Source organism: Calypte anna, chromosome 9 (assembly GCF_003957555.1).
Source record: "Calypte anna isolate BGI_N300 chromosome 9, bCalAnn1_v1.p, whole genome shotgun sequence".
NCBI classification, from domain to species: domain Eukaryota; kingdom Metazoa; phylum Chordata; class Aves; order Apodiformes; family Trochilidae; genus Calypte; species Calypte anna.
Window position 1 is genome coordinate 16,783,009 of NC_044255.1, and position 25,513 is coordinate 16,808,521.

Genomic DNA, 25,513 nt, shown 5'->3' on the forward strand with positions numbered 1-25,513 from the left:
TCCAGTGCTGCAGCATCCCTGGCTTTGAGCTATAGGGATCACAGCAGGCCAGCAGCAGGAGGTGCTCCCCACACACAACCCCCTCTGCCTGCCTGGCATGGGCAGCAGACTCTGGCATTGCCCTTTCCAGGGGAATACCAGGGCAGGGGCCACCACTGCCTGCCAGCTTCTGGCACAGCTAGAAAGGAGCATTTTGGGGTGAAGGGGCTCTTATGGGGACACAGCTGCCCTCCAGCTTCCCCCGATGGGTTCATTTGGGCAATTGTGGGAGCAAAGCAGGGAGGCCAGACCATGGCAGCTCCCCCTGCGTGGCATCATGAAGGGTTATGCACCCAGGGAGGAATGGGGACCCAGGCGCAGCGGCTACGGGAGCGGGGCCAGTGCTGGCAGAGGGGCTGAAGGTGCTGGCGGGACACGTTTGCAACTTGTCACGTCCGCAGAGACAGGACACGGCCATGAGGGGGAAGGCCAGTGGTGTTTGACCTCTGTGCTGGAGGCTCTGGCCACCACCAGCTGGGCTACTAGCCTCACCCTCAGAGCCACGGTGTACACCGGACCCCGTCTGGGCATCCTGAGACTTGCAAGGTGGGCTGCTGGGGGCCGAGCAGGACGCGGGGCAGGCGGAGCAAGGCTGAGGTGTTTACTCTGCCTGTTGTCACCCGGCCAGGCGCTGCCGGGAACTGCCGGCCACAGGGACAGGGGTGGGAGCGTGAGGGCAGGGGTGTGAGGAGGAAGCATGCGGGCTGCAGGGAGACCTGCAGGGAGCGAGAGGATGTAGGCTGGGAGGATTCCCCAAAGGGAAACACACAGGAGGGTTATCTGAACCTGTGCCCCAACATGTGATGCTGGAAGCATGTGTGTGCACATGTAGGTCTGTGGTGCATGTGTGTTTGGGGGGGGGTGTACATCCATGCCACGCACACACATGTACTGTGTGGACACACACCTGCTCCTGCCCAAAGGGGTGTGAGGGGCTTGCCTTCCCAGAGTCTCTCCTTCCCAAGGTCCTTCACCCACCCCTCTTCAACCAATATCCTTGGTGAAACAGCCTTGTGAGGCACATTCCAGCCAGGCATGTGCTCTATTACCCTCCCCAGCTCCAGGGCTCCCCGTGCACTACAGCTCCACCAAAGATCCCTATCTCTCTGACATGTCTTTGGGTGAAGGTCAAGGGAAAGGTGTCCATCTGGGCAAGGGTTATTGGTGTTAGAGCCCACTCTGGGTGAGGGTCACCAGTGTTTGACATCCATGTCCAGGTGAGGATTTTTGGTGGTCTTCATACCTGGCTGTTTCAGACAGGAGCTGGACACCATCAGGGTTGATGATCCTCAGGCCAGCCAATGCGTAGTCACCAATTCCATCTCTTCTGTAGGTACCAGGGTCACCTTTACCCTCTTGCGGGGCACAGCAGAGGCGTTGACCACAGAGGTCCCAGCAGCCGAGCACTCAGGCCAGCAGGCAGGTGCGCAGCCCAGAGGGCTCCCGGGGACGCCCTTCCCGCGCCCCGAGCCAAGGGAGGAAGCGGCCGGAGGCAGGAAGCCGTCCCCCGGGCCCGGGGCCCTGCTGCGATTTTGCTCGAAGGTCAGCGGCGACACAACAGGAAATCGCGCTGCCTCGGCTGGGCAGCCGGGCCGGAGCCAGAGAGCCGCGCTGGGCCGACCCGGGGGCCATCCCGGTCCCTGGCCCCCTGTCCCGGCTGGGTGGCTCGCAGGGAGCCCACAACACCACCATCCCCCATGGAAGGGGGACGGGAGGCGGGGAGCAGCCGCTGGCCCCGGGGTGGAAGATGCAGGGCCGAAGCCCCCAGCTGAACATGGAGCTGAACAGTGAGTGCGTGGCTAAGAGGGGGGATGGGGGTGAGGGGGATGGGGCATTGCCTGGGCAGCAGGGGCTGTGCCCACGCAGCCAGAGCGTCCCCCATATGGGCACCCCAGGAGATGAGCCCCACAGGTGGTGGCTCTGATTTGGCTGAACCCAGCCACTACCAGCACGCAAAGGTAGCCAAGCATCTCTACCGGCCCAGCCTCACGAAATGGGCAGTGCTGAGGACTTCTGGGGGCAGGAATAGTGCCAAGGCAGGAGGACATCTTTAGAGAAGAGGTGCCTGTCACCAGGATGGGCAGACACTGGGCACAGCAGCTGTCCGGCTGAGAGGTGCCCGGGGCAGCAGCATGCTGGCAGGAGAGTCCTGGGCTGGAGCAGACGCAAAGCTTCAGGATGCTGCAGCCAGGGATTTCCCAAAGAGCACGTGTCAGCCGGAGCTGCTCCTGGCACAGATCAGGAGGGCTGGCCCTGCTCTGTGCAGGGAGCGTGTCTCTGCTCCCTGCCTGCAGCTCAGCCTGGAGTCCAGCCCAAAAACCTGCCCCAGAGGCCGTTGTGCAGCCCCTTAGCACATACCACCAGCACAGACACCCCGGCTCTCCAAAAGACCACCAAGCCCCTACACTGACTGACCCAAGGGCATCAGGGCCCTCCTCAGCCTCCCTGCACCTCCAACCAAGGGGGCACCAAGGCCACCAGCTGCCTGGGAAGAGGGGCTTCCCCTGCAGGCATTGCCCTGACCTGAAGCTTCCTGGGGAGGGCAGCATGGTGCCCAAAGTCACCTCACCTTCCTCAGGGCTGCTCCTCCTCACATCCTTCTTCCTGCACCTGGAAGAGGGCCGTGCCAGCCCAACGAGGCTGGTCTGTGACAGCAGACTCATCCAGAAGTACATCGGGGAAGCCAAGGAGATGGAGAAGAGAGCAGTGAGTACATGGCCCCCCCAAAAAAACCCAAGGCCAGGGAGGAGCACAGCTCCTGGTATCTCACCTCAGCATCTTCTTACCCCTCTAGGGCCAGTGCCAGGCACTGCCAACACTCAGCTGCCCCATGGTGCTGCCCTTGGTGGACTTCAGCCTCCAGCAGTGGAAATCCAAATCGGTGAGAGGGGCTGGAAGGATGGTGTTGGCACCCCCAGGGATGAAGGCACCCCCAGATTGCCACAGGCACCAGAAATGCAGAACAAGGTGCCTGTGGGCATATTGGGTGGTAGAGGGGGGTAGAGGACCCCATCTAGACCTAGGGTGGGCAGAGGAATAAATGAGGGTCCAGCCCACTCACTGCCTGCTCCCCCAGCATGAGACCAAGCAGCAGGAGATACTCTGTGACCTGGCACTACTGGTGGGTGCCGTGGTGGGGGCCCAGGGCCAAGTAACCCAAGAGTGTGGGGCCAGACAGCTGAACCAGCTCTACCAACATGCCAACTTCTTCCTCCTGCTCCTGCAGACCTTCAGCTGGGAGGTGAGAGCTCCCCCATGCCATCCAGCCCACCTCTGCACAGGTGCCAGCTGTGCTGGGTACAACAGCTTTTGTCACCCTCCTGTCCTTCTCTTGCCCCTCAGGTAGGACCCTGGCAGCCGGGCTGCTCCCCACGCTCCACAGAGCAGATCCAGGTCACCAGCATCTTCCTCACCTACCGTCAGCTGGTGCAGGGCAAGCTGCGCTTCTTCTTGCACGACCTGGCCAAGGACTTGTGCAAGCCAGGCCAGGGGGGTGGCAGAGACCCTCAGTGTGGAGCCTAGTGAGGCTGTGCACTGTGTTCATCACCCCCCCATCCTGGGCAGAGTGATCCTGCCAGACACAGAGCTGGGCTCTGGGTGCCCAGGGAGGTGCCAGGGAAAGGGTCTGCTCCTATTCCTTGAGACTTCTGAGACTGCATGGACCAGGGAGGCAGAGAGCAGCAGAACACTTGTACCCGGGGGCACAGGCACCTCTACTGTGAATGCTTTACAATTAAAGAGCTATTTTTCTAAAGGGCTGTTTGTCTCCTCCTCTTCCCCTCCTGCTGTGACGCTGGCAGGGAGACAGAAGAGGCAGCTCCTCAGGGTCTCTCCCCAGCGCCCAGCTCCCTCCTGCGGCTGCTGCCAGCTGTGCAGGGCAGAGCAGACCCTCAGGCACTGGGTCCTCTGAGCCTCACCCCCCTGCATCCACCTTGCCTCTCCCCAGCCTGCCTGGCAGGGCAGGAAAGAGCCCAAAGCAGGTTTGAGAAAGTGGTCCGAGTCCCCTTTGGCCCCCCACAGGCACACCAGCTCCTTGCCAGCCTCATCCCTCAGCCAGCAGACCAGACCTAGAAAACAACATCCCAGTTTAATCAAAGAGGACCCCGGTCAGCCACAGGTGAGCTCAGGCAGTGGTGTCCAGCCCTGAGGCAGACTGGCAGCTGTTTCAGTCCAGCTGTTCCAGTGCAGTGCCAGGTCTGCATGTACTTTTGAAGGAAGAGCTGGGAGGAGATGCCCAGCATGGTCTCCATTGGGCCACCAGGCACCTCCCTCCAATGCCAGAAGCAGCTGTAGATCCCAGCAAAAGCCAGAAGAGGCCAGGGTAAAAACAGAGACTGCCCCTTCTTCCCCAGCTGCGGTGGGGCAAAGCAGTAAGGCTGCTGGGGCAGGATTTGGGGTCACAAGGCTGTCTGCTCGCCAACAGAACATCTCTGGGGCAGCCCAGGGAGGCAGGAGGTCTCCTAGAAGGCCAGCTTCTTCATCAGCAGGTAAACCCGAGAGTCCACTTCAAACCCGTGCAGGTTGTTTGCGTCTCCCTGCAGCCGCATGAGCAGCCCCCCGTAGGACACGTAGGCAGAGCTGGGGAGGGAGGAGAGGAGAGGTGAGAGAGGGGAATCCCACCACAGAGGTGGGTAGGGGTCCCAGTGCTCCCCACCCCACCATCAGGCAGCACTCACAGGCGCGTGGCTGCCTCCGTGGAGGTCTCGTCCCCCTCGATCCGGTACACCTTGCCGTACATCACGTACTCAAACTGGTCTGCCCTGTGGTGGGGTGGTGGTGTTCAGGGGACAGCCAAACCCAGGTGTCCCTACAGATGAGCCTCCCCTGGGAGAAGACACCTGGCAGCTCCTCGGAGCTTCACCTTCTCCCTCACCCACTCCTGCCCGGGTCCTGCCAGGCCCCCATACCTGGAGGGCCTGTCGTCTGTGGGGTTATACTCGCCATCGTCCAGGGTGCCATCTTCATACAAGGTGCTGGCGATGACCAGGCGGAATTTGTCCCCTAGGAGAGGGCAGAGGAAGGGTGAGAAAGCAGCAGCAGGGACAGCTGGAGCGGCAGCAGCCAAGGATCACCCTGGGGGGGTTAGGCAAAGCCTTGTCCCTGCCTTTAGTCCTCCAACAGGATTGCAGGAAACAAGACATAGATGTCACTGGATCCTCCATCTCCCTGCTCACCACAACAGAGCAGACCAGAGCAACCAGGACATCACTGCTGGTGTTTTCATGGGCTACAGCAAGGGCAGTCTGAAAGGGCATAGCTGGAACCTGGGCAGGTACAGAAGACCCTGCAGAACCAGTTCCGGCTCTGTTCACCAAGGGCAAGAGTCTCTTTTCCTCCTGGTTCGCATATTTATTTCAGAAGGTCTCAATTCAAGCTTGGTTGCCACCAGTGGAGGCAGTTTCACTACACAATATCTCAGGGGAAGGAGTTGGAGATGAGCCCAAACAGATATGGTGAGGTGAGCCTAAATCTAGGTCAGCCCCAGCACACTGGGAACAGCCAGCACTTCCCATGACCTGGAGACAGCACAGGCCCCCTGGACATCTGAGATGGCTCATTCTTTCCTCACAGAAAATTCAGTGTCCCTCCTCTGAGCAAGTGCCTCTAACCTCACTGCATCCTAATGTGCTCTGGACTAGCAGCTGGATGGCTTACCGAGGTCCACCGGGTAGATCTGGATGTTCACGTCCAGAATAAGGTCCATCTTGAAGGATTCACTCTCACAGTGCAGGCGGGACACTGGGGAGAGCAGCAGAGTCAGGGACAAGGTCAGAAATGAGGCTGGATAGGCACATGGTCTCAGGGACAGGACGTCCTTGTCCGAGTTAGCATTCGAGCTACATGGGACTGGAGGAGCGCAGAGGCTTCGGGGATCAGTGCACAGCCAGGGAAAGGGAACACGGTGGGGCGAGGAACAGAGCGTACCCGGGGGCCGCGGGGGCTTTGAGGGGCCGGGCTGGGGAAGCAGATGGAAGAGGTCGGTGCCAGAGGAAGGCGAGGGAACGGGGCACAGGGACCACCACCGGCGGGAAGGTCTAAGGAGAAGCAGGGACCGGCGGGGGGAGCAGGCCGGGCTGCGGCGGAGTGGGGGTCGCACAGGACCCCGCTGGGCCCTGCGGGTCTGGGGCGGGCGGGGAGGCAGCGCAGGCACCCACTCACCGCGGTCGAACTTCTTGCCCTCGGGGTCGATGTCCTTTACGTCGAAAATGTCCTCGAAGAGGATCCCGGCCATGGCGGCGGTGCCGGCGGCTGCTGATGGTCTGCGTCCCGCTCTGCACTCCCGCCTGGCGCCCTCCGACAACGTCACCTCACCCCCGCCAGGCCGTTCCTCCGCAGGGCGGAAGTAGCTTCACGGTGTATTCCTGCGCCTGCGCACTGCCGGCAGCGGGTGTCCGCGCGGCCCTAGTGCCCGCCCGTCCGCTCTCCCTCCGCTCCTCCCCGAGCTGCAGCGCCGGGACTCGGGGCACTGCAGGGGGCGGAGGCTTTGCAATGGGGGTGTCCTGCAGAAGGACGCATTGCAACAGAGGGGGGGGTGTTGTAATGGGGAGCATTGCAGTGGGGGCACTGCAATTGGGGGCGTTGCAATGGGAGGGTGCATAGTAGTGAGTGAGTGGTGTGGAAATGGGGGGAGGGCATTGAAATGGGGGCCACTGCAATGGGGGCTATTGCAGGGAGGGTGCACAGCAGTGTGATCCATTGCAGGGGCTGCGCTGCAATGAGGGGGGGGGGGGCGCAGAAGTGAGGGTGCATTGTGGTGAGGGGGGAGCAGTGGGGTGCATCGCAGTTGGGGAGGTGCCAGAGCCGCTGGCGTGGCCGCGCTACTGTAGTCTGGCCCCGAGGGTCCCGCAGAGCCTGTTACCGAACAGGCCTGGTGCTTTTGGACCCCTTCTAGGGAGCGGGTACGTCGAGGGTCCTGCCGGGTGCCGGCAGAGGGAGCTGCGAGGCCGCGGATGGCCCCTCAGTAGTTGCCGAGTCCCCCACGTCCACGGGCGGGTCCGGCTTGGAGCCGCCCTGCATGGGCGGAGCCGAGCTTCCACGGGGACCTCACAGCCCCGTCGCACTCCTCGAGGTGTGGGGTAGAGAGGCTTCCACCACCCCTTGGGTGCTGGGCATCAGTGTCATGAGCTGTGCGCAGACTCAGCGGTGGGCGATGTGGCCTGCTGTCTCCTTCCCCCTCCAACCCCCTCAGGGTGGGGGGAGGGGTGACAGTCGTCACCCATGGTCTGTTGATGAACCGTGAGGGGAGAGGGGGGGTCTAGCAGAGCTAGGGGTGTCTGACACGTCGGGGTGCCGTGGGGTGTTCACACTCCTGGCATCTGGTTGGGGAAAGCCGGTGTGGGGTCAAGAGTTCAGCCCTACCCTCCCCCCTTCGGTCCCCAAACGCCACTGCCAGCTCACTGGAACTGATTTTTACCTCGCTTGAGTGCAAGGTGGTAGCAGGGACCCTGCGCCCTGTTTTGGGGAGCTGGAACAGGGAAGGGTGTCCTGGTGACCCGAGAAGACGGGTGGCATGATTCTGTGTGCAGGATGCATGCCAGCAGCCTGCTTGGGACCATGAGGCCATGGAGTGCCTGCAGAGAAGTGGATGTGTGGGGACATGGCCCAAAACTCTTTCCTGGAGCCAGCCACCTCCAGGACGTGGCTTAGGGAGGTGCTTGGAGCCAAGGTGCCCTTAGCATCCGTGCTGGGATGCCGGTCACAACATGGCTGTGGTACCAAGACCCACCCAGCTATGACCCCTCTCATAGGGGCTGGTGGCTCGTCGGGATGGGAGGGGGGAGAATGAAAGCAGTTCACAGCGAGGCCACCCAGCGGCGGTGGCACCCAGCGGGGACAGACTTAAGGCACTGGGATGTAACCTCAGCTCATTCTAATCACCCCCATCCCTGCTCTGACCACCAGGTGGTGGGGGCAAATCACACGCTTTGAGCGTGGGGCCGTGACCAGGTGCAAGGTGTGGGGTGTGACCCACACACACAAGCTCCCCTCCAGCATGTTCCACACCAGGGTGCCCCCACCCGCATTTGGGGGCGCAGGGCTCAAGCACTCCTGTGTGGGGGCACTCGGGGCTGTGCACATTGCCAGGGGGTGGCAGCAACACACCAAGCATGGCAGAGCACCCCCCTCGTGTGCTGGACGGGGACCCCCAATCCCTGGCCAATCTGAGCAGTTGCCCCCTCCAACATCCCCAGAGTGCAGTGCTGGAGGGATGTGACCCACCAGACAGGGGCCAGCTGGTTGGGGCAGGGTGGCATGGGGCACAGGGTTTTTGGTTTTTTGGATGCCAGGCCCCACCGTGCTGGGACCCTGATGCAATTCAGGCTGGGAGGCTCTGGCATGGTTGTGCCCCCTGCTCGGGCACTCTCGGGGCCACTGCAGGGTGACACAAATGCTTCACTCCGGACTTAACCCACCCACCTGGCCCTGCCTGCCCCTGCTGAGACTTGGCACATTCAGTGCAGGCCAGCAGGCAGGGGGGCTGTGCTCACCAGCTGGTGAGACAGCACCCCGGGGGTGCTGCTGTCCGTGGCCCCTGCCAGCCGGCAGCACCGTCTGCCTCCCTGCCCTTGTGGGACTGGGGCACAGCTGAGCCTCGACCCCAGGCATGGCCCTGAGTAGGGGTCCCGGGCACACAGCCACCCATGGGGCAGCTGGCAGAGGGCGGGAGGGCAGGTTTTCCTGTGCCCCCCCAGATGGCATGGGGCCAAGGTTGCAGCAGGAGGCTGGCATGACCCTGAGCCCCCAGGCCTGGCTGTGCAGCATGGCTGAGGTGCCAAGCCCCCTCCTTGGCCCTCTACCCAGGCAGCCTGCGGGGTAGGATGGGTCAGAGGTGGGGGGCTGGTCCTGGTGTAAATCCAGCTAGAATTGGCACAAGGCAGGGCACCCCATTTTTCCCTGCACCACATTCCCATCTGCCCTGGCTCTGCCTGTGTGCTTGCAGCCTTGCTGACCTTATGCCATGCCCTGCTGTGCTGTGCCGCTGGAGTGAAGGTGGCCAGAGGTACACGTGTGCCCTGCTAATGCCAGCCCCATGCTGCCAGGGGTGAGCAGATGGTCCTGGGGTGCTGGGGGGGGGGGTCAGCACTGCAGTGCCCATTTGCCAGCCAGGTGCCTGGTGTCGCTTCTTTATCTGGGATTAAACAAACCCTACCCAGATCTGGTGCCAGGCACTGTCCCTGTGCCCATGGCATCAGCCCTTGCCCTCCCCCATGCTGGGGCTCCCCCATGCCCACTGTCCCCCTCCATGCTGGGCTGTGAGAGGAGCACCCAGAACACTAATATCTGGAGGTGAAGAACCCCTTAAGCACTGGCCCCAGGCTCCACTTGCTCAGGTCATGCTATGGCCCCTGGGGCCTTTCTGCATTAGGGTGACCAGGACAGGCATAACTGGGGGAAGCAGAACCCACCCAGTGTCCCCCAGGCAGAGCAGAGTGACACCAGCTCTACCCTCACCTTGGGGCAACACCAAAACGTCCCAGCACAAAATGGGACCCACTGGGGAGTCCCCCCTTCCCTTCACTGCCATGGCAGTGCCCACACCCCCAGTTTGGCAAATCCTGGCAACCTCTAGTGCCTTCAGTGCCTGGCTCCCTGGAGAGGGGTGCAGCCCCCCTGCCTCGTTTGCTGCTTGGCTCTTATCTCCCGCCGATAAATTACCCAACACAATATCCGCCTTTGAAAGGCAGCCAGCCCTCCATCCGGCGGGGCAGCTTTTGGGGGCCCAACAACAGCCATTTGTGAGCTGCCTCCGGCTGCCTTAGCTGGGACAGGGATGGGGAATGTGATTTTGGGCATTGCCCCGGTGAGTGGTTGCTGGGGACAGGCTCCTGGGCTGCAATATGGCAATGACAGGAGCAGAGGAACTGGGAAACCTGCCTGTACTCAGCACCAGTACCCAGTGCTTGCAACCCTACCTGTACCTCCCCGCATCCCTGCCTGCCCCTGCCTTGCACCCCTGCCCGCTTTGGGGTGCAGGGTGGCAGTGGTGCCCGGGCCGGTGCTTCAGAGGCAGCAGCAGTTCCTGTTATCTGCAGGCACAAAGGGGCCGAAACGCCGCTGTCGTTATCGGAGCAAACACGGGCAGGGTGAGGCTGGCAGAGTGGGAGCCACCTGCGGGCACCTGCCTGTTGGCATCGCGAGGGGCAGGGTGGCACTGTCCCCATGCCCAGGATGGGGCTCCATTCCCATTCACCTCAGCACTGGGGAGCTGAGGCCGTGTGGGGCTGCCCAGGGCAGTGCTGCCTGCCCCGTGTTGCACACGCGTGTGCACAGGTGTGATCTCCTGCTGGCTGCGCCCCGTGGGGTGCAGCAATGGGGCGTGGTGCCCTCGGGGTGCCCATCCCTGCAGCCTGCTGGGTTGGCCCTCACCTGGGGTGGGGGTCGGGCAGGAAGAGATGAAGCCGAAATTAAGCTGTTAATGAGCCCGTCTGTCACCAGGCCACCAATTACCCAGGCTGGGAACGAGGAGATGATGGAGGGTGGTGTGGATGGGGGAGGGGAGCAGGATGTTGGGGTCTTCAGCATGGGGGCAGCTTGGGGGCTGTCACTGCGTCTCAATAGCTTCACCATCATGACCCATCCCCAGGGGGGCTGCCAGTCATATCCTGCAGGATGGGGGACAGAGGAGGCCAAGAAGGGATGGTGAAGCCATGCCAGGAGCCCTGGGGGTGCCCAGGAAGGGATTAGCATCTTCCTCTCCCTGCTGAGGCCCTGGTGAAAAAATTGAGCTTCTGGTAAAATAAACCCAGCCATTGTACCTGGATGGCAGAGGGGGTGTCACCCATCTCATGAGCTGTCTGTTTTCTGCACTCAGGCATGCAGAGGCACATGCCTACAGGGAGCAGAGACAAGAGCTGTACCCCATGGATGCTCCCAGCCCCTCCGGCTTCTCCTAACTCCAAGGAAGGGGATACAGCAAGGAAGAGGGCTTACAGTCCCTCCATTCTTGACCTGCTCAAGACTTCTTGGTGCATGTCAAAAGCCCCTGTCCTGGTCCCCAACCCTGTCCCCAGATGGGATGGGCTAGGGAGGCCAAATTCCTCTGGGCTGATGCTGATGTCGGTTTTTCCACGACACCTCTCTGTAGTGGGGCCGAGTGCCTGGCCGGGCTGGCAGAGGGACAGGCCATCTCCCCCAGCTGTCAACACTCCAGCCTGTCCCTGTGATGGCCCCTAGTGGGACCCAGTCGCAGGAGGAACCTGCCTGCCATGCCTCTGACAGACCCACCAAGCCAAACCCGGCTGAGCCAGAGAACGGGATGGGATTAGAGCGGGGGGATTTTGCAGGGCTCTCATTTAACCTGGGGATTTTGGAAGACAAATAGATTAAGGGGCTGCAGGGATTGGGCTGAGGATCATCTAAATTGGAAGCAGAGGCAAGCAGGATCTTCCTGGCCAAACCCCGTACCCCTCTTGCCCAAACCCCTACCCCAGCCCTAGCCCTACAGCATCCCAACATGTCCCCACCCCACCAGCCTTCCTGGGGTCCCTGGGGTCCTCTCCCTTGGCTGGTCCCGGGAAAGGCTCTTCCCTCCAGCCTGAGTCTTGCCACGCGTCGTCAGCCTCTGGACATTGCTGTCTTCCCCTTCCCGTTCCCTGTCCGTCCCTTTACCTGCCCTCTCCTTCCCCAGTACCCCACATTCTCACCTGCATCCTAGCTGCATCCTCACCCCCTCCTTGCATGCCATTCGGGCTGCAAAGACACTGCCAAAATAAGCGTTTCTGAAATCTCAGCAAAGCACCAAACTGGGGAGGGGGGAGGAGCAATCTTGCAGCCCCCTTTGCTGGCAGGGTGCCATGCCTGGCCCCCGTGTCGTTCCCTCCCTCAGTACTGGGGGAGGGTTGGGGTTGCATTGCCACCCCGATAGCATCAAGTCCCTGGGGCAGCCCCACTTGCAGGAGATCAAATCGCCAGTAATGAACAACATCTGGGCATGGGGGCTGGGGACAGAAGGGACAGAGGGGACAGCTCTACACCCCTCCAGCAGCCATGCACATCTCTGGGGGATGCTGGGCAGTGCCAGACCAGTGACAGCTCTGGGAGCTTTGCTTCCCATTTTACAGTGACAGCCCCACGGCAAGACCCCCAGCACTATTTGTTACTCAACCCCAGTCTCAGCCAAATTCTGGTGGTGCAATGGGGAGAGGATGCTGGGACGGGGTGGCCTGGGGGTCCCTGAGGAGGAGGACACAGTGAGGAAGGCCGAGTGCAGGGGACAGACTCCTGCTGCTGCAACCCCCCAGGCACCCCTGGCCCCCTCCCACCATCGCTTCCTGCGGAGGCAGCCCAGGGAGGCGATGAAAGCAGCCCCAGCAGATGTTTCTGGCTTGTTTTCATCTCATTAACTGTTTCCTCTTTTATTATGGGATAAATTATTAATTGTTCAGAGCGAGGAAGAAAGGAAAGAGAAATCCTGATGGAGAGCTCGCAGGCTCTGGGGAGGGTGGCCAGCAGGAGCTGGCACAGCCCAGGGCAAGGGGACAGCAGAGGGGATTTGGGCTCCCTGGAGTGGAGGCAGCCCTTTGCGGGGACACCAGACCCCACCTCCCCCTCTGAAAAAGGGGGGTGACGAGGGGTGCAGGAAGTGCTGCAGGGCTGCAGCAGGCTGCACGGGGGCTGCCCAGCACCTGGCCTCCATCAGCAGCTGGTGGAAATAACCTGGACAGACAGGGAGATGGCAAGGCTGGGCATGAGACACAGACAAATGGGCACCCATTTGCAAGCCCCACACCAGAGGGCCTCCAACCCCTTCTCCCCAACTGCTCTGGCCATTGCAGACTGAGAACAGGCACACTCACCACAACCCCTGGACAAGGTCCCTCAGCTCTGCCACCCTTCTCAAAACTTCTGGCCTGGCCCCTGCCCCCCTGAAATATTCATGGCCCACAATGATGAGTTAATTTAATTGCCCTGATGAGAAGCTAAATAATTTACGGCCTTGCTAGCAGGTTGGGAGACAGAATTAGCAGCTGATCTCAGAGCAGGGAGGGGAAGCAGCTGAACCCCCACCCCACTGTCCAGGGACACCAGGTGGGCAGCAGGGGCCTGAGAGCACCCTCATCCTTCTGTCCCCATGACAGGGTGGCTTGTGGTGTGGGCCAGGTCACCATCAACCCAGCGCTAAGGGGTCAGAGAGTGGCCCCAGCTGGGTGTGCCCCATGGCTCTCCTGGTCCTGGGGTCCCAGTGGGCTCTGAGGCACAGCCTACTGCCATCCCAACCGCTGTTGCTTTGGTCCGTGGTCAAAGGCAGTGGTTGGGATGAAATAGGGCTGGGAGAAGAGAGCAGCACGCTCCGGATTCCTGAGATAACAGGGACAGGCGGGACAGGGACCTTTATTTACATTTTTTCCTTGAAATGTTAGCATCTCTCTGGTGAGACCCCATCTGTCTACTGTGAAGATAAGGGGGGCTGAAAAAGGGGCTGTTTGGGATCGGGATATGTTTCACCGAGTTTAAATCTCCTCCACGCTCTGATGCTCAGCTTCATGCTTGCCCCAGACCATGCACACGATGAGAGTGGGGGGCACAGCTAGGAGGCAACAGAGGGCTCGGTACTGGCTGTTTCTCCATCAAAATCTGTTTCTGTCCCTCCTCTGGTGCGACGGGAACCTGCGGGGCCTGATTCACTCCTTTCCCTCACTCCCGCGGGTCCGGGGGAAACCGCAGCTCCCGCGGGCTGATCCCCGCCCCCTCGGTGGAGAAGGCAAAGCCCAGGGTGACGCTGATGTGATGGCCACGCCAGGAAATTTCAGGCCAGAGGCCGCGGATGAGGCAGGGGCTGCAGCCAGCCGCCAGATAACGCCGGGATTTCCTCCCAGCACTGCCCAGCGTCCGGCTGGTGGGGAGGGCTGGGGCACAGGGGCTGCCCAGCCACGGCACCCATCCCCCGGCAGGAATAGCTCAGGCTGCCCCATGGTCCTAGGAGAGGAAAACTGAGCCCCATGAGCACCAGGGGTCCCTTGCTCTGCCCCTTTTGCAGCACTAGAAGCACCACTGACCTGGGGGAAGGATGGGGGAGAGGAGCTGTTGTGACCTGCAGGTGCTCCCTGCACCTGAAGCCCTGGGGGGGGGGGGTGTCTTGTCCCTGCTGCCACCCCTAGTGCAAGGCTGGCTCCTGGGGAAGCTCCCTGGGAGGTCCGGCATGACTCGAGTGGGGGGGCCTCGCTGGAACCCAGAACTGCCTCAGTGGATGCAGAGGGAATCCCTGCACCCCACACAGGTGTGCAGCCACAAAGGAACACTTCACACACAGACACTCACATATACACCCTGACATGCAGTACTGACATCTCCCCCCTCACACACACACACTCACTTTTCCTCACACTCAGGCATACACAGAAGGGCTCACACACATGCCTGTACCTCTGTGTTTGCACACACATGATGATATACATGCAACTACATGTGTACACAAACACATGCACACCAGCAGGCATGGAAGTGTACACATACACACGCAGCCCTCTGGAAGTGCTCACACACGAACCCACAGGCATGCACGATCCTGTGCACCTGCGCATATTTATGCAATCGCGTGTGTGCACACCCCCTTACCTGTGCATACACATGAAAGCACATAGACACACGAAGGAGCACACGCGTACAGACACAGACACCCACACATGCTGCCTGCCCTGGGTGCTGGCGGGGGCTCCTCACGCAACCGCTGCACACCCCCACTGCTCTCCGGAGTTTAAGAACGAGGAGGAATTTTAAATGCATTGACCCCTGACCCAGCCCTGCCCGTGAGGGGAAGCCAGACCTCCCGCTGCCCCCAGCCGGATGGGGCCGGGGGGGCTGCAGGGGACAGCGAGCCCTCGAAGCCTGCGTCGGGCAAGGGGGAGCACCCTGCACATGGTGTGCCTGCTGCTGCAGGGAGACCCACACATGTCACATCAAAACCTTGCTACCCACAGCCTGGGGACGTGACAGGCAGGTGCCCCACGCTGGAGGGGGTCGACGACTCTGTGGGAGTGGGATGCCCCCATCATGCCCTCTGCAAGGAGTCCTGAGCCCCCTATCCTGCTCCTGCCCAGCTCCCAGCATCCCTTCCTCCCATGTGGAGGGGCTGCAGTGATGGCGGTGTAATTAAAACCGCAATTAAGCGCTGCCACTTAGCAGAAAAGTCATACAGTTTGGGGATAATTATCTGACAATATAACAAGTTGCCCAACATTAATCAGGCGCTGATCTGCTCCAGCAGCTGTGCTCCCCACTCTGGCCGCTCCCTTAATGGCATCTTTCAAGAGACAGCAATAAATCAGGTCCTTACCGGAGCCCGGAGGGCAGCACGCTGTCCCCCTGGCTGTTCCAAGTCTGTATTTGAGGCTTTTAGGGTGCCAAAGTAGCACCCTCACCACCCTGCCAGGTCTTTCTCTCCTGTCTGTGGGTTCTGAGAGCTCCTGGGGCTGTGGGGTTGGTTCCAGAAGATCAGCCATCACCCCAAGCAAGGGGGGCTGGTGGGGCAGCTCTGGGCTGGGGGGGAGACAGCTGTGGCCTGGGGAGATGCCCACAGAAAAGGTTACCCACTTTTCTCCACTGTGAGACACCCAGCACCCCCTTTCCCTCCTTTGGGATGAAGCTGGTGAGAGGTGCCTGGGTAGGCTGGGAATACCCTGGCTCCTGAGGCCATCAGTGATGCAGGGAATTAATGAGTATTTATGTCTTGTATTTGCCCGTGTTAATTAAGTTGTTGCACTGGAACAATATTAACTTTGGAGCAGGGGTGGCTCCTCCCACTGCATCCCCTTGGCATCGCCCAGGGACAGACCGTGTGCAGGGGCAGCTCTGGCTATTGCCCCATCCCTATTGCCCTCCCAGTGCTGTGCCCCAGCTCAGATGTTGAGGGGTATCATGCCAAGAGGAGCCCTCTCTTTCACGTCTCTCCGGCCTGGAGATGGGCCCTTTTGCTCTTCTTCCCCAAATTTACTGCCACAGTCCACACGGTAGCAAAAGCAGCTTGCAGATGGATCGTCTCATGCTCTTATTCCATAGCCCCGGGCTCTGCTTGTCCCTGGGTAGGGGGGGAGCGGGGACACAGCTCTGTACAGCTCTGATTTCTAAGGGCTGGAGATAAAAGTGGAGCTCACTGCCTTTGTTCAGGCTCCGGCCGGCGTGGGCCGGGGAGGGGGAACCCACCAGAAAGAAACCAGCAGCTTAACACATTCACTTCGCCCCTAATTTGCCGATTCTACCACAAAATCCCATTACAAAAGGCTTAGCGGCTGCGCCCAGGAAGAGGTCACCGCCAGGGGCCCCCGAGGAGATTTACCGGCCAGAAAAAAGCGCGAGAAAAGAGCAACCCCATCTCCCTCAGACACTCCCCGACACGGCAAGGGACGGACACTGTGTCCCAGGGTTCCACTGTCCCCTGCCCATCCCCTCCACCCTGCACCTGGCAGCAGAGGAGAGCGGTTGCAAAGGCACAGCTGGGTTAATTTACCTTTATAACTCTAAAAACAAATAAAATGAGTCTCAGCATTGATCTGCCGGCGTTGAACAGGGCCATGAAACACCGGTGCCGAGTCAACGGGTGCTGCCTGAGATCCGGCCACACCGAGCAGGGACCTGACTAATTGATAGATGTGGCTGCGGTGGCCTTCCAAAATGTGTCAGAGGGGAGGGGGTGACCCCACAGCTGGGTACATAGAGGGTGCTGGGAACTCTGGGCATCACAGAGACACTCATGGCATCCTGTGCCCTAGGGACCAGATCTGCCTGTCAGCACCTTGCTCAGCTGGGGTGGGGAGACTTGGGGCGCCTAAAGGCAGGCAAGGAGTCTGCATGGCTGGAGTTGATGTGAGTGGGTGTGGGAGGAAAGAGGAAATCAGGGTGGGCGTGAAGGAGTGAGTGCATCCATCCTGCCGAACACAGCAGCTCATGCACCAAGCAGTGAGTGGACTCTTGGTGGGTTGTGGAGGGACCAGGACAGAGCAGCTGAGCAGCTGCCCTGTGGGACAGGGGCACAGGTCATGGCACCACATGCCAGTGATGCAGGTGTGAGCCCCGGGATGGGAATGGTGCCGGGTTGAGGCACAGCTGTGTTCTTGGCACTGCTTCACTCCGGCAGAGCGGGAAATAAGGCCCGATGGCACTGAAAGAAGCGAGGAGAGCGCCCGGATGGGATGGAAATGAGTCCCCAGGGGTCCATGTGGCACAAAGGCCCCTGCTGGGGTGGGCCGAGACCTTCCCAGCCCCTCGCCAAAATGTTTGCAAACACTGGAGGCCACTTATGGCGGGAGCAGCCGAGCGGGGAGGGCCAGGGGGATTCTGTCATCCCCCTCTGACTAGGTTTTCTGAGCACCGCACCGTGCTGGGGTGGCAGAACCAGGCACAGAGCCCAGCTCCAGGTCTGGTACTGCCCCACAGATGCCCTGTGGCACCCCAGATGGTGGGGCCAAGGTGGGCAGGGGCTGTTCATGGCCATTGTCAGCAGCCCCGGCATGGGAGCCAGGGGAGCGGGTAGTGTCTGGGAGGAATGTCCCTGCTCAATGCCCACCGTGCTGGAGCTGACAGCCCTGAAATCAGGCTGTCACATCCCGTCTGGGCAGCCCTTCACCTCCGTTTGTGGAGGCCTTGTTCGGCTCCCCCAGCATTCAGCCAACACAAACACAGTACTTAACCCTCTGGCTCCCGCTGTTCCGGGGTGCAGGACCGGGACATACCACCGCTATCCTGCTGCAGCATCCATAGGAATGAGGTGGGATGCCCCAGGATGCCAGGCTCTCTACAAAGGATGTTTTAGGGTCCCTAGGACCACCTACAGCCCCCCTGAAATGCCCCAAGCCAAGATCTGCTTCCTGTCCCGGGATAGGGGGCTCACCCCAACCCCAGAAATACCCCAACACTCTCCCACCACTGCTTCCCTCCAGACCCCACGACCACCCCAAGACCCCTTCCCACCCCCCCCGCGGGGACACCCACCCTGCAGCAGCCCCAGCCAATGATGAAAACGGGAGTAGGGAGCCTTTCCTTTGACACAATTAAGCAGCTTGAGGTCCCAGCGCCTCGGCTCGCTGCAGTGTGTTAAATTAATGTAGCAGAAAAAATCATTATGCAGGGACACAGATGGAAGTGACCAAGCAGAAAATGCGATGTGCAGCGGCGGAGGGACCCCATGTAAACACCACGGGAAGGACAGGTTTCCCAGCTCCCAGGCAAGGAGGTGACCACAGCCTGCTGGGGGGCTTTCCCCCTCCATTGCCGCCGGGGCAGATCCCAGATGGAGCCGGATGCCGGGGTCCCCCGGGCGGGCAAGGGAAGTGGATGGTGGGACCCCCTGGGCAGAGGCTAACCCCGGTGTGGTGAGGTCCAGTGGGCGAGCTGGGCAGTGCGTGTGGCCGGGCCTCCGCTTGCAATTACCATGTCATTATGTGCCGGCACAGCCGCAGCTAACGGAGCAGAAAAGCGGCCCCTGCCCAGCACCCCCAAGGAATGGGGTGGAAGAGGCCCTGAGGGGAGCCCACCAGAGCACCCAGGTACACACATACCCATACATGCACCCAACACATGTCCCCCCAGATGGGCATTCTTTCCTGAAATGCCACCAGCTCTGGGGGCCTTTCCCTGGGTGCACACCCCAGACTCTCTTGTCCTAATGGCCCCAAGGGACTTGCATGCATGTAACCCAAGCACTCCCACAGCCCCCAAAGGAGCTGCCCCAGGGAGGGCTTCTGTTCCCTGAGGCACACAAAGCCCTAGGGTTGGACTCTAAATTGCTCAACAAGCACCAATGACAAGGGGACTGCTCAACCAGACCTTGGGTTACCCCAAATATTGGGCCTGAAAATCCCCATCTAGGACCCAGTATACATCACAGCAGGATGCAGAGAGTCTGGAGGGGTGCTGAACAAGTGGGGTGACATGCCATCAAAGCAAACCCCCCCCCCCCCTCCCCTCCTCTTCCCTCACTCTCCCAGCAGGATCCTACCTGCAGCTCAGACAGAAGCTGTAGCCTCCTAGTTTGTATCCAAGGGAGTTTCAGGGACCAATAACAACCCTACTACCTTCCCCTCCTCAGGCTGACCTTATAGCCCCACAGCCTCCTTCAGCCTCTGTCTCACTCTAGCTGGCCACCCTGAGGCTAAGGAGCACTAATTAATTACCCACACCCTCGTTAAGTGGGAGCTCCCAGGTGTAAGTGTTTGGGTGCCTCCAGTGCCACCTTTCTCTGGGGCTCAGGGTGATGGGACATGAGGACAACTGGGGGAGGGTTCTAAGGGGTGTCAGGGGGTCTGCCATCTGCCCCCATGCTGGTAAGGGTTATCACACCACGGCAGCATGGGATGATAACCAGACCTCCCTCCTATCAGCACTGTGGGGTGTGAGAGCAGGATGGGGATGGTCTCCAAACCCCTGTCCCCCACCTTGGAGACACCCTGGGATGGTGGGTGCCCACTCCCAGCTACCTCCCTAGATGACTTTGTTTTCATGGGGCCACATTCTCACCCACCCTATATTCATGTGGGCCCCTTCCATCCCCTGGGGGGCTGCTAATCCCCCCTGAAATGGGCCAGGGGATTGTTGACCAAGCTTCCATATCCCTTGAACAAGTAAGCCCAGGGCCTGCAGCTGCCATCAGATTAAGAGACACCCTTTCACTGCCACAGCCCCCACACCAAAGCCCCTGGCCCCCCAGAGCCTTCCCAGCCCTCCATGCGTGATGTTCAAGGGGTTCTAGTTGGTGGAAGGCCAAGGGGATGGTTGCTTGGGGCACCCCTGCAGTGAAAGGTGACAGATACAGTGTGGCTCTCCTGGCACCTGAAATGGCTGATCTGCCAAGTCTGGCTTGTCAGCAGAGCTCGGGGAGGGGATGCCAGGAGCGTGCTGCCATGCAGGGTGGCACTGCCACCAGTGGCTCCCAGCCTGTCCCCTCCCTGCTGTCATTGGCGTGGGCAGAGACATGCACAGTGATGGCAGAGGCAAGGAGCAGCTCTCATGCTCTGGAATTGTGGATCATCAGAATTAAATTCATTAGCTTGTGTTAATGGTGGTTAATGAGCACCTGGCTGCATTGATGCAGAGCTTGCTAAGCCAGGCACCTGCCCTGCTGCCTCAGTTTACCCACCTGCAGCATGGGTGAGCCTGGCACTCGTCTCTCTGTGATGCCAGGGGACATCAAACCAACAGAGAAATATCCCCGTGGCTGCTGGCTTGTTATCAGGGCTGGCCCCACCAAGTGCCCCTGGCTGGGAGCAGCCTCTGGCTATCTCATTATCTCAAGAACTTGTGCTGGGTCAGGGTGGACATGTCGGCACACAGAAGTAGGTGTTGTTGGATACCCAAAGCACCCTTCTCTGGTCACCCAGGAATGTCTCTGGTGGTTGAATAAGCATGGGAAAGGCAGAGTACCGTGGCTCTGCACCACTGCCACTGTGGGGAGGGAGGGATGAAAGAGTTCTGGGGGCAGCCCTTTTGTAGGGGTGGGTGCTATTCATACCTGAAGAGATTACAAAATGCCTTTTGACAGCACTGACAACCCCTCAGGACCCAGCAACATATTTCATGCTGGTTAAGTGCACGAGACAGATAAAGGGTCCTCAAGAGTCCCATAAGAGACGGCTGAGATGCTCACCATTTCCAGAGTGCATTTTGGGGAAGGCAGGCAAACACCCCATCCTTCCCTCCTGAGCCCCACCACAGTCCCAGCAACCTCCCTGAGCACCTAATTGGGCTGCTGGTGGGGGGACATAGGGTATTAAGGGGTAGAGCCCCTTCCTTGCACTGCTCCCATCCCAGCTGCTGCTGCAGAGCCTCTGCCTCCAGGTGGCAGGTGGCCTTTGATGGGGACAGCAGCTTGAGTGTGAGCCCTCCTCCCAGAGCAGCTGGAGCAGTGGGTGCCATCCCCCAGTGAGTGGGCTCGATACCCTGGCACTGAGGGGATATCCTGGGCACTGTGGCCAGTAGCTCATCCCCCCTCAGTGTTGGCATTCTGGGGGAGTTTGGGGCCAACCTCAGCCTGGCAAGGGGGTGGCACATGGGAAAGGCTACTCCAGAAATTGCAAACGCCGGCACAAACTCTCCTGCCTTCAATGCAAGCGGCAAGTGTGAAGTTAAGAGATAAAGAGGGAATTAGGAGATAAAGTCTGCGTAATCCCAGTTGCTCTATGCAATTAAAATGAGCTTCACCCTGCTGTAATTGGATGGAAGCTGCCTGCCAGCGTCAGTGCGACCGGGAGCATTGGGTGAGCAGGCTCAGAGGATTCGCTGTGCCGAGCAGAGACTTATCTCCCAGCCAGAAAAAACGGAGAGGGCAGCGGCACAGAGAGCAGGAGTTAATGAGATGAAAGTGGAAAGCCTGGCACAAAGGATTAGCTCCTGGCCGGCTCCACTGCCGAATTCCAGGGTTCCCTGGGAAGGCTTTCCTTGAGCTGCAGCGCCAACCTGCCTGGGTCTGCTCGGAGAGGAGGGATGTGCTTGGAGCTCTTTACTGCTGTGACCCCTCAATGGGGACTGGGCTGTCCCAGATCCCCCCACTCCATCTCGTCTCTGCTCCAGCACCTTGTTCCCCTCTGGATGATCCCTGCACAAGCCCATCCCTAACAGCATTTACAGCTGCTGGTATTAAGCAGAAATAAAAAAAAAAACACCAAGTGCAGATTAAAAGGACACAGGAGAAGAATTACAGCCCTAATAAACCACTACCTTCTGCTGGGGGTGGGTGATGGGGGGGTTTATGAGGCCATTTATTCTTCACTGTCAGAAAGGTGTATTAAAGCCATAAAGGACCCGGTGCCTCTCCTGTCCCCAGAATGCTAGAGCACGGCTGTGGTCGTAAATCCACTTGCTTGCAGCCTGGGGCAGGGGGCCCAAAGCCCCTCGTCCCTGGGAAAAGCCTGGAGGAACAGTGAGGCCGCCTCAGCTGGGGTCTTGGGGGATGACGTCAGCCCTGGCATGAGATAAATGCCGGCCGCAGCCTGGCAGTGTTGGGATTATCTTGGTGTGGAGGCTGGGACATGCCTCATCCATCACCTACTGCCTGCCCAACTGGAGTGTCTGAACAGGAGCCCAATGCACCCTGTCCCCTGCCTGTCACCATAGCCCAAGGGGACATGGGCTGGAATCACAGCATGGCTACTGTCATGCTGCCAGGGACAACCCTCTGCTCCCTGCCGGCCCCAGACATGCTGTGCCATGGGTTCATCATGGGGTTGGGTCTTTGACCCCACGAGCCCTGGAAACAGGACTAGTAAGGGCAGGCTCTCCCCCCCTCTGTCCAGCTTCCCCTATCCGTTTGCCAGGCTCTCTCTCATCCTGTGCAGTCCTGCAGGTTTGTTTGCACAAGGCTGACGACGCCGGCTCAAGCACCTCGACACTCCCTCCCTGGTGCTTCTGCACCAGGCTTGGCTCATCCTCTCGCTCCCCTTCTTGCAAAGCTCAGCTGTTGATAGGAACACCCGCCACCTCCCCAGAGCTTTTCGCCTCCCTCCTGTGCATCAGTAGGGTCCTTCTGTGCAGTGGTGTTACAGGATGGGAACAGGGATGGGGACAGGGATAAGGACAGCGGTGAAAGGTGCTTTCCTGCACAGGGTGCCCATCACAGCCTGACTCACCATGCCCGGGATGGGTCATGGTTTCAGCTTTGTCCTCCTGGGGCGCAGTCCCAGCTCCCCGCCTGAGTGACGATGGGGACAGTGGGATGGGGGAAACCTGTACCGAAGGAGGTGGCAGAGGGTGAGCCAGCTCAGGGGGTGGTGGCACAGGGCACCCTTCTTTTGGGACTGTTGGGGTGGGCAGAATACGCTGGGGGTCAGAGGGCCTGGGTGGGAAGTGACAAGAGCAGGAAGGATCCTATAGGGGACCCAGGGTGGGTGGGAAGCCCCTCTCCCTCCTCATGTGCTATGCTATGAGGTGCCGCTTGCCCCCCTCCACTGCCCCAGTTTGCGGGCCCTGTGTCCTTGCTGCTTCCCACGCCGGCTCATTAACAAGTTCAGAGCGAGGAAACCCGTTAATGGCATGGAATGATTGCAGACTGCCGGCAGCAGGGAGTCAAGCCCAAACCCTCACGCAGAGCGGGGACTTCTGCTTTTCCCCTTCCCTTTGAACGCCTGCAGCTGCCCAGAGCTGTGGTTCAACACAGCACAGACTGGGACAGCGGGACACAGTGGTGTGCATCACCCCTACCCCTCAGCTACCACCACACTAACCCCCGCCCTGGGCTCAACCCACCTACTCCAGCTTTGGGGTAGCACCTGAGCACAGGGCATCACTCTGGAGTGGCTGGTTCTTGCACAGGGTGCATGATTGGAGTGTTGTTGTTGTTGTTTTTCGAGGACTACCAGTCATGCCACCCCCTGGGGAAGAGGTGGGGAGGGGTTGCTGCTAGAGCCCAGCAAACACCGAGCTAGTGGTGGTGGGTGAAGCAAGCATACCGGGAGGTGGCCCGCACGCCCCCGTGACTCAGCCCGCCCCGGTGGAGGCAGAGGTGGGGTAGTGATACCGGAGCTAAAAAAAAACCCAGGGAGAGGAAATTTCTCATTAGCCAGAAATGTGTGGCTGAACCTGTCTGACACCCGGGGCGGCCCCCGGCAGTGATACCATCCTGGCTTCCAGAGAGATCAAAGTGGGAGCAGGGGCTCTAAGGGGGCTCGGAAACCGGTTGGGCTGCAGCCATGGAGGGAAGCTGGGAGGGGGAAAGCGGAATGTGTCTCCCAGTTTCCCCTGATTTTTCTGAGCTTTAGATGGCTGGAAGGGCTGGGCAGGAAGTGGTGTGGGCAGCAGTACCTGCTGCAGGGTGGTCTGCAGTGTCTGGCCACCCAGGGATGGGAAGGGGCCATGGCCAACAAAACATGGGTAAGGCGAGCTGGCAGGGACCGGGCATCTCTACCTCTCGCTTGTGGATCCACAGCAGCCCCTTTGCTCCCCTCATTTCCAAAGCAGCCAATATTTCCACCCGGAGTGATCTGTTGTGGGAGGAATGCAGCCCTCACCCCAGAGCTCCAAGCAAGGCCACTACAGCTTTCTCTCTGATGTCTCCCTGTAGATCCAGCCTTTCCTCAACACTGGACCATCACATGGGATAGGGTAGTTGCTCTGGTCTGATTTGATAATCCCAAGCTGCTTTTCGCTTCCCAGCCCAGTGTCAGGATGGATTCTGCTCCTCAAACAAGGCAGGCAAGTGTGGGTTGATGAGTGTGGGTTCATCTGCTTGCTGGCTGTGCGCTGCCAAAGACGATGTCAGCTCCCAGGCATCCGGGGAAGGGTTGCCTCCTGCTCCCCAAGGCAGCCCCCAGATCCCCTTTTTGGGAACATCCCAGGCTGGCTGGCAGCTCCTAGCCACCTCTCGGGTGGATACTTATACTCCTGTGGGGACACTCAGTCCTGCTCAAGGGGGCAAGGTTGCAGCTCGGGCAGCAGCAGGCAGGGAGAACAGGGTGGACAGACTGCAGCGGCAGGCGAGGATGTGTGCTGCACCATCTGCAAGCCTCCTGCTAGCTACCAAAGGAGACTGGAAGGAAGGAGTGGGAAGAAAATGATTAAACCAATTTTTTTTTTTTTTTTTAAATACTGAAACAAATAATAATAAAAAAAAAGCCCTGGGAAAAAGCAGTGTAGGGTCCTGGCACGTGAACAGAGTGTAAGTGGTCTTAAAAATTACCAATAAATAAACTTAACAGGAAACAGAAGGAGCAGAGTCAGGGCATTCATGGGTGTCTTGTGGCTCCCTGAGAGCATGGGAAAACTCGCCGGGTCCCATCCCTTGTGCAGCAGGGACAGCCCCCTCTTGGGCCACCACGTGTCCTCGGCTCCAGCCATGAGGCAACGACCTGGCTGGACGGCATCCGTGCATCTGTCTGTCCTGAGCACAGGTGCAGGATGCAACCCTCTGCATGGCTGCAGCGGCCACTCCCATAGGATCAGGGTGGCAGTGGGGATGAGGAGCATTGGAGCCACTGGGAGCGCCGGTGCCCGCTGCTGCCTCCTGGCCCGGGCTGGCCTGCCGGATCATGGCCGCGCCATGCCGAGCCGTGATCCCTTCCAGCTGCGCCGGCCCCAGGCTGCGGGATGTTCTCCCTGCCAAGTTGACGAGGTGTCAGCCAAGAGTTAGCAGGGAAAACGCCAAGCAGGCGGCGAGCCGGCCAAGCCATCATCCCCAGCCTTCCTCCTCCTCCTCGGCTACCGAGAGCTTCCCAGCCTCCTGCCGGAGCCTTGAGCCCCTGGCCCACCCCATCAGGGTCCCCCTAGGCACCCGCAGTGCCTTCACCCCAGCCGTGCCCCTGGGACCCCCCACCACTGCTCCCAGGGTGTCCCTCCCCATCTCGGCCCCTCCACCTGGGGCATGCATCCCCCTCCTCCAGGCCTGTCTGGAAAGGGACTGTCCCCCCTCCCCGAACTTTCCAGCTCTCTGCAGAGCAGGAACAATCGTAGCCTTTGTCTTCCCTTAATCTCCTGGTTAGGAATTAAAAGGGGGGAAAAAAACCAGCTGCACAAAAGGCTCTTTTGCACAGACTGGGGGGGGGGGGGGAAGCCCAGG

General features: G+C 60.1%; 2 protein-coding genes across 3 annotated transcripts; one reads left to right on the forward strand and one right to left on the reverse strand.

The window, feature by feature from the left end:
* The first annotated feature begins 1,652 nt into the window (after nt 1-1,652).
* On the forward strand, nt 1,653-3,764 carry THPO (thrombopoietin). The gene is made up of 5 exons (XM_008493434.2): nt 1,653-1,826; nt 2,618-2,745; nt 2,834-2,920; nt 3,116-3,280; nt 3,382-3,764. Exons 1-5 carry the CDS (start codon nt 1,787-1,789, stop codon nt 3,559-3,561), a joined length of 600 nt encoding a protein of 199 aa, XP_008491656.2. The 5' UTR covers nt 1,653-1,786; the 3' UTR covers nt 3,562-3,764.
* A 341-nt stretch (nt 3,765-4,105) lies between these two features.
* Nucleotides 4,106-6,365, reverse strand: POLR2H (RNA polymerase II subunit H). Of its 2 annotated transcripts, XM_008493369.2 has the most exons (5): nt 6,199-6,350; nt 5,695-5,778; nt 4,947-5,040; nt 4,716-4,799; nt 4,106-4,617 (listed from the first exon to the last, which is right to left on the reverse strand). In XM_008493369.2, the coding sequence occupies exons 1-5, from the start codon at nt 6,269-6,271 to the stop codon at nt 4,500-4,502; spliced, it is 453 nt and encodes a 150-aa protein (XP_008491591.1). In that variant the 5' UTR covers nt 6,272-6,350; the 3' UTR covers nt 4,106-4,499. The 2 variants fall into 2 exon arrangements, with proteins under 2 accessions (XP_008491591.1, XP_008491594.1); XM_008493372.2 differs by lacking the exons at nt 4,716-4,799; nt 4,947-5,040 and having other exon boundaries at nt 4,520-4,617; nt 6,199-6,365.
* Between the last annotated feature and the right edge of the window lie 19,148 nt (nt 6,366-25,513).

What these genes read in the sequence shown, in the direction of transcription:
- THPO (XM_008493434.2), top strand. Translation starts at nt 1,787, where the DNA reads ATGCAGGGCCGAAGCCCCCAGCTGAACATGGAGCTGAACA. An exon ending in GCTGAACATGGAGCTGAACA is followed by an intron (nt 1,827 to 2,617) that starts GTGAGTGCGTGG and finishes CACCTTCCTCAG; the next exon opens with GGCTGCTCCTCCTCACATCC. An exon ending in AGCAGTGGAAATCCAAATCG is followed by an intron (nt 2,921 to 3,115) that starts GTGAGAGGGGCT and finishes CTGCTCCCCCAG; the next exon opens with CATGAGACCAAGCAGCAGGA.
- POLR2H (XM_008493369.2), bottom strand. Translation starts at nt 6,271, where the DNA reads ATGGCCGGGATCCTCTTCGAGGACATTTTCGACGTAAAGGACATCGAC. An exon ending in ACAGACGACAGGCCCTCCAG is followed by an intron (nt 4,800 to 4,946) that starts GTATGGGGGCCT and finishes ACCCCACCACAG; the next exon opens with GGCAGACCAGTTTGAGTACG. An exon ending in ACGGAGGCAGCCACGCGCCT is followed by an intron (nt 4,618 to 4,715) that starts GTGAGTGCTGCC and finishes CTCCCTCCCCAG; the next exon opens with CTCTGCCTACGTGTCCTACG.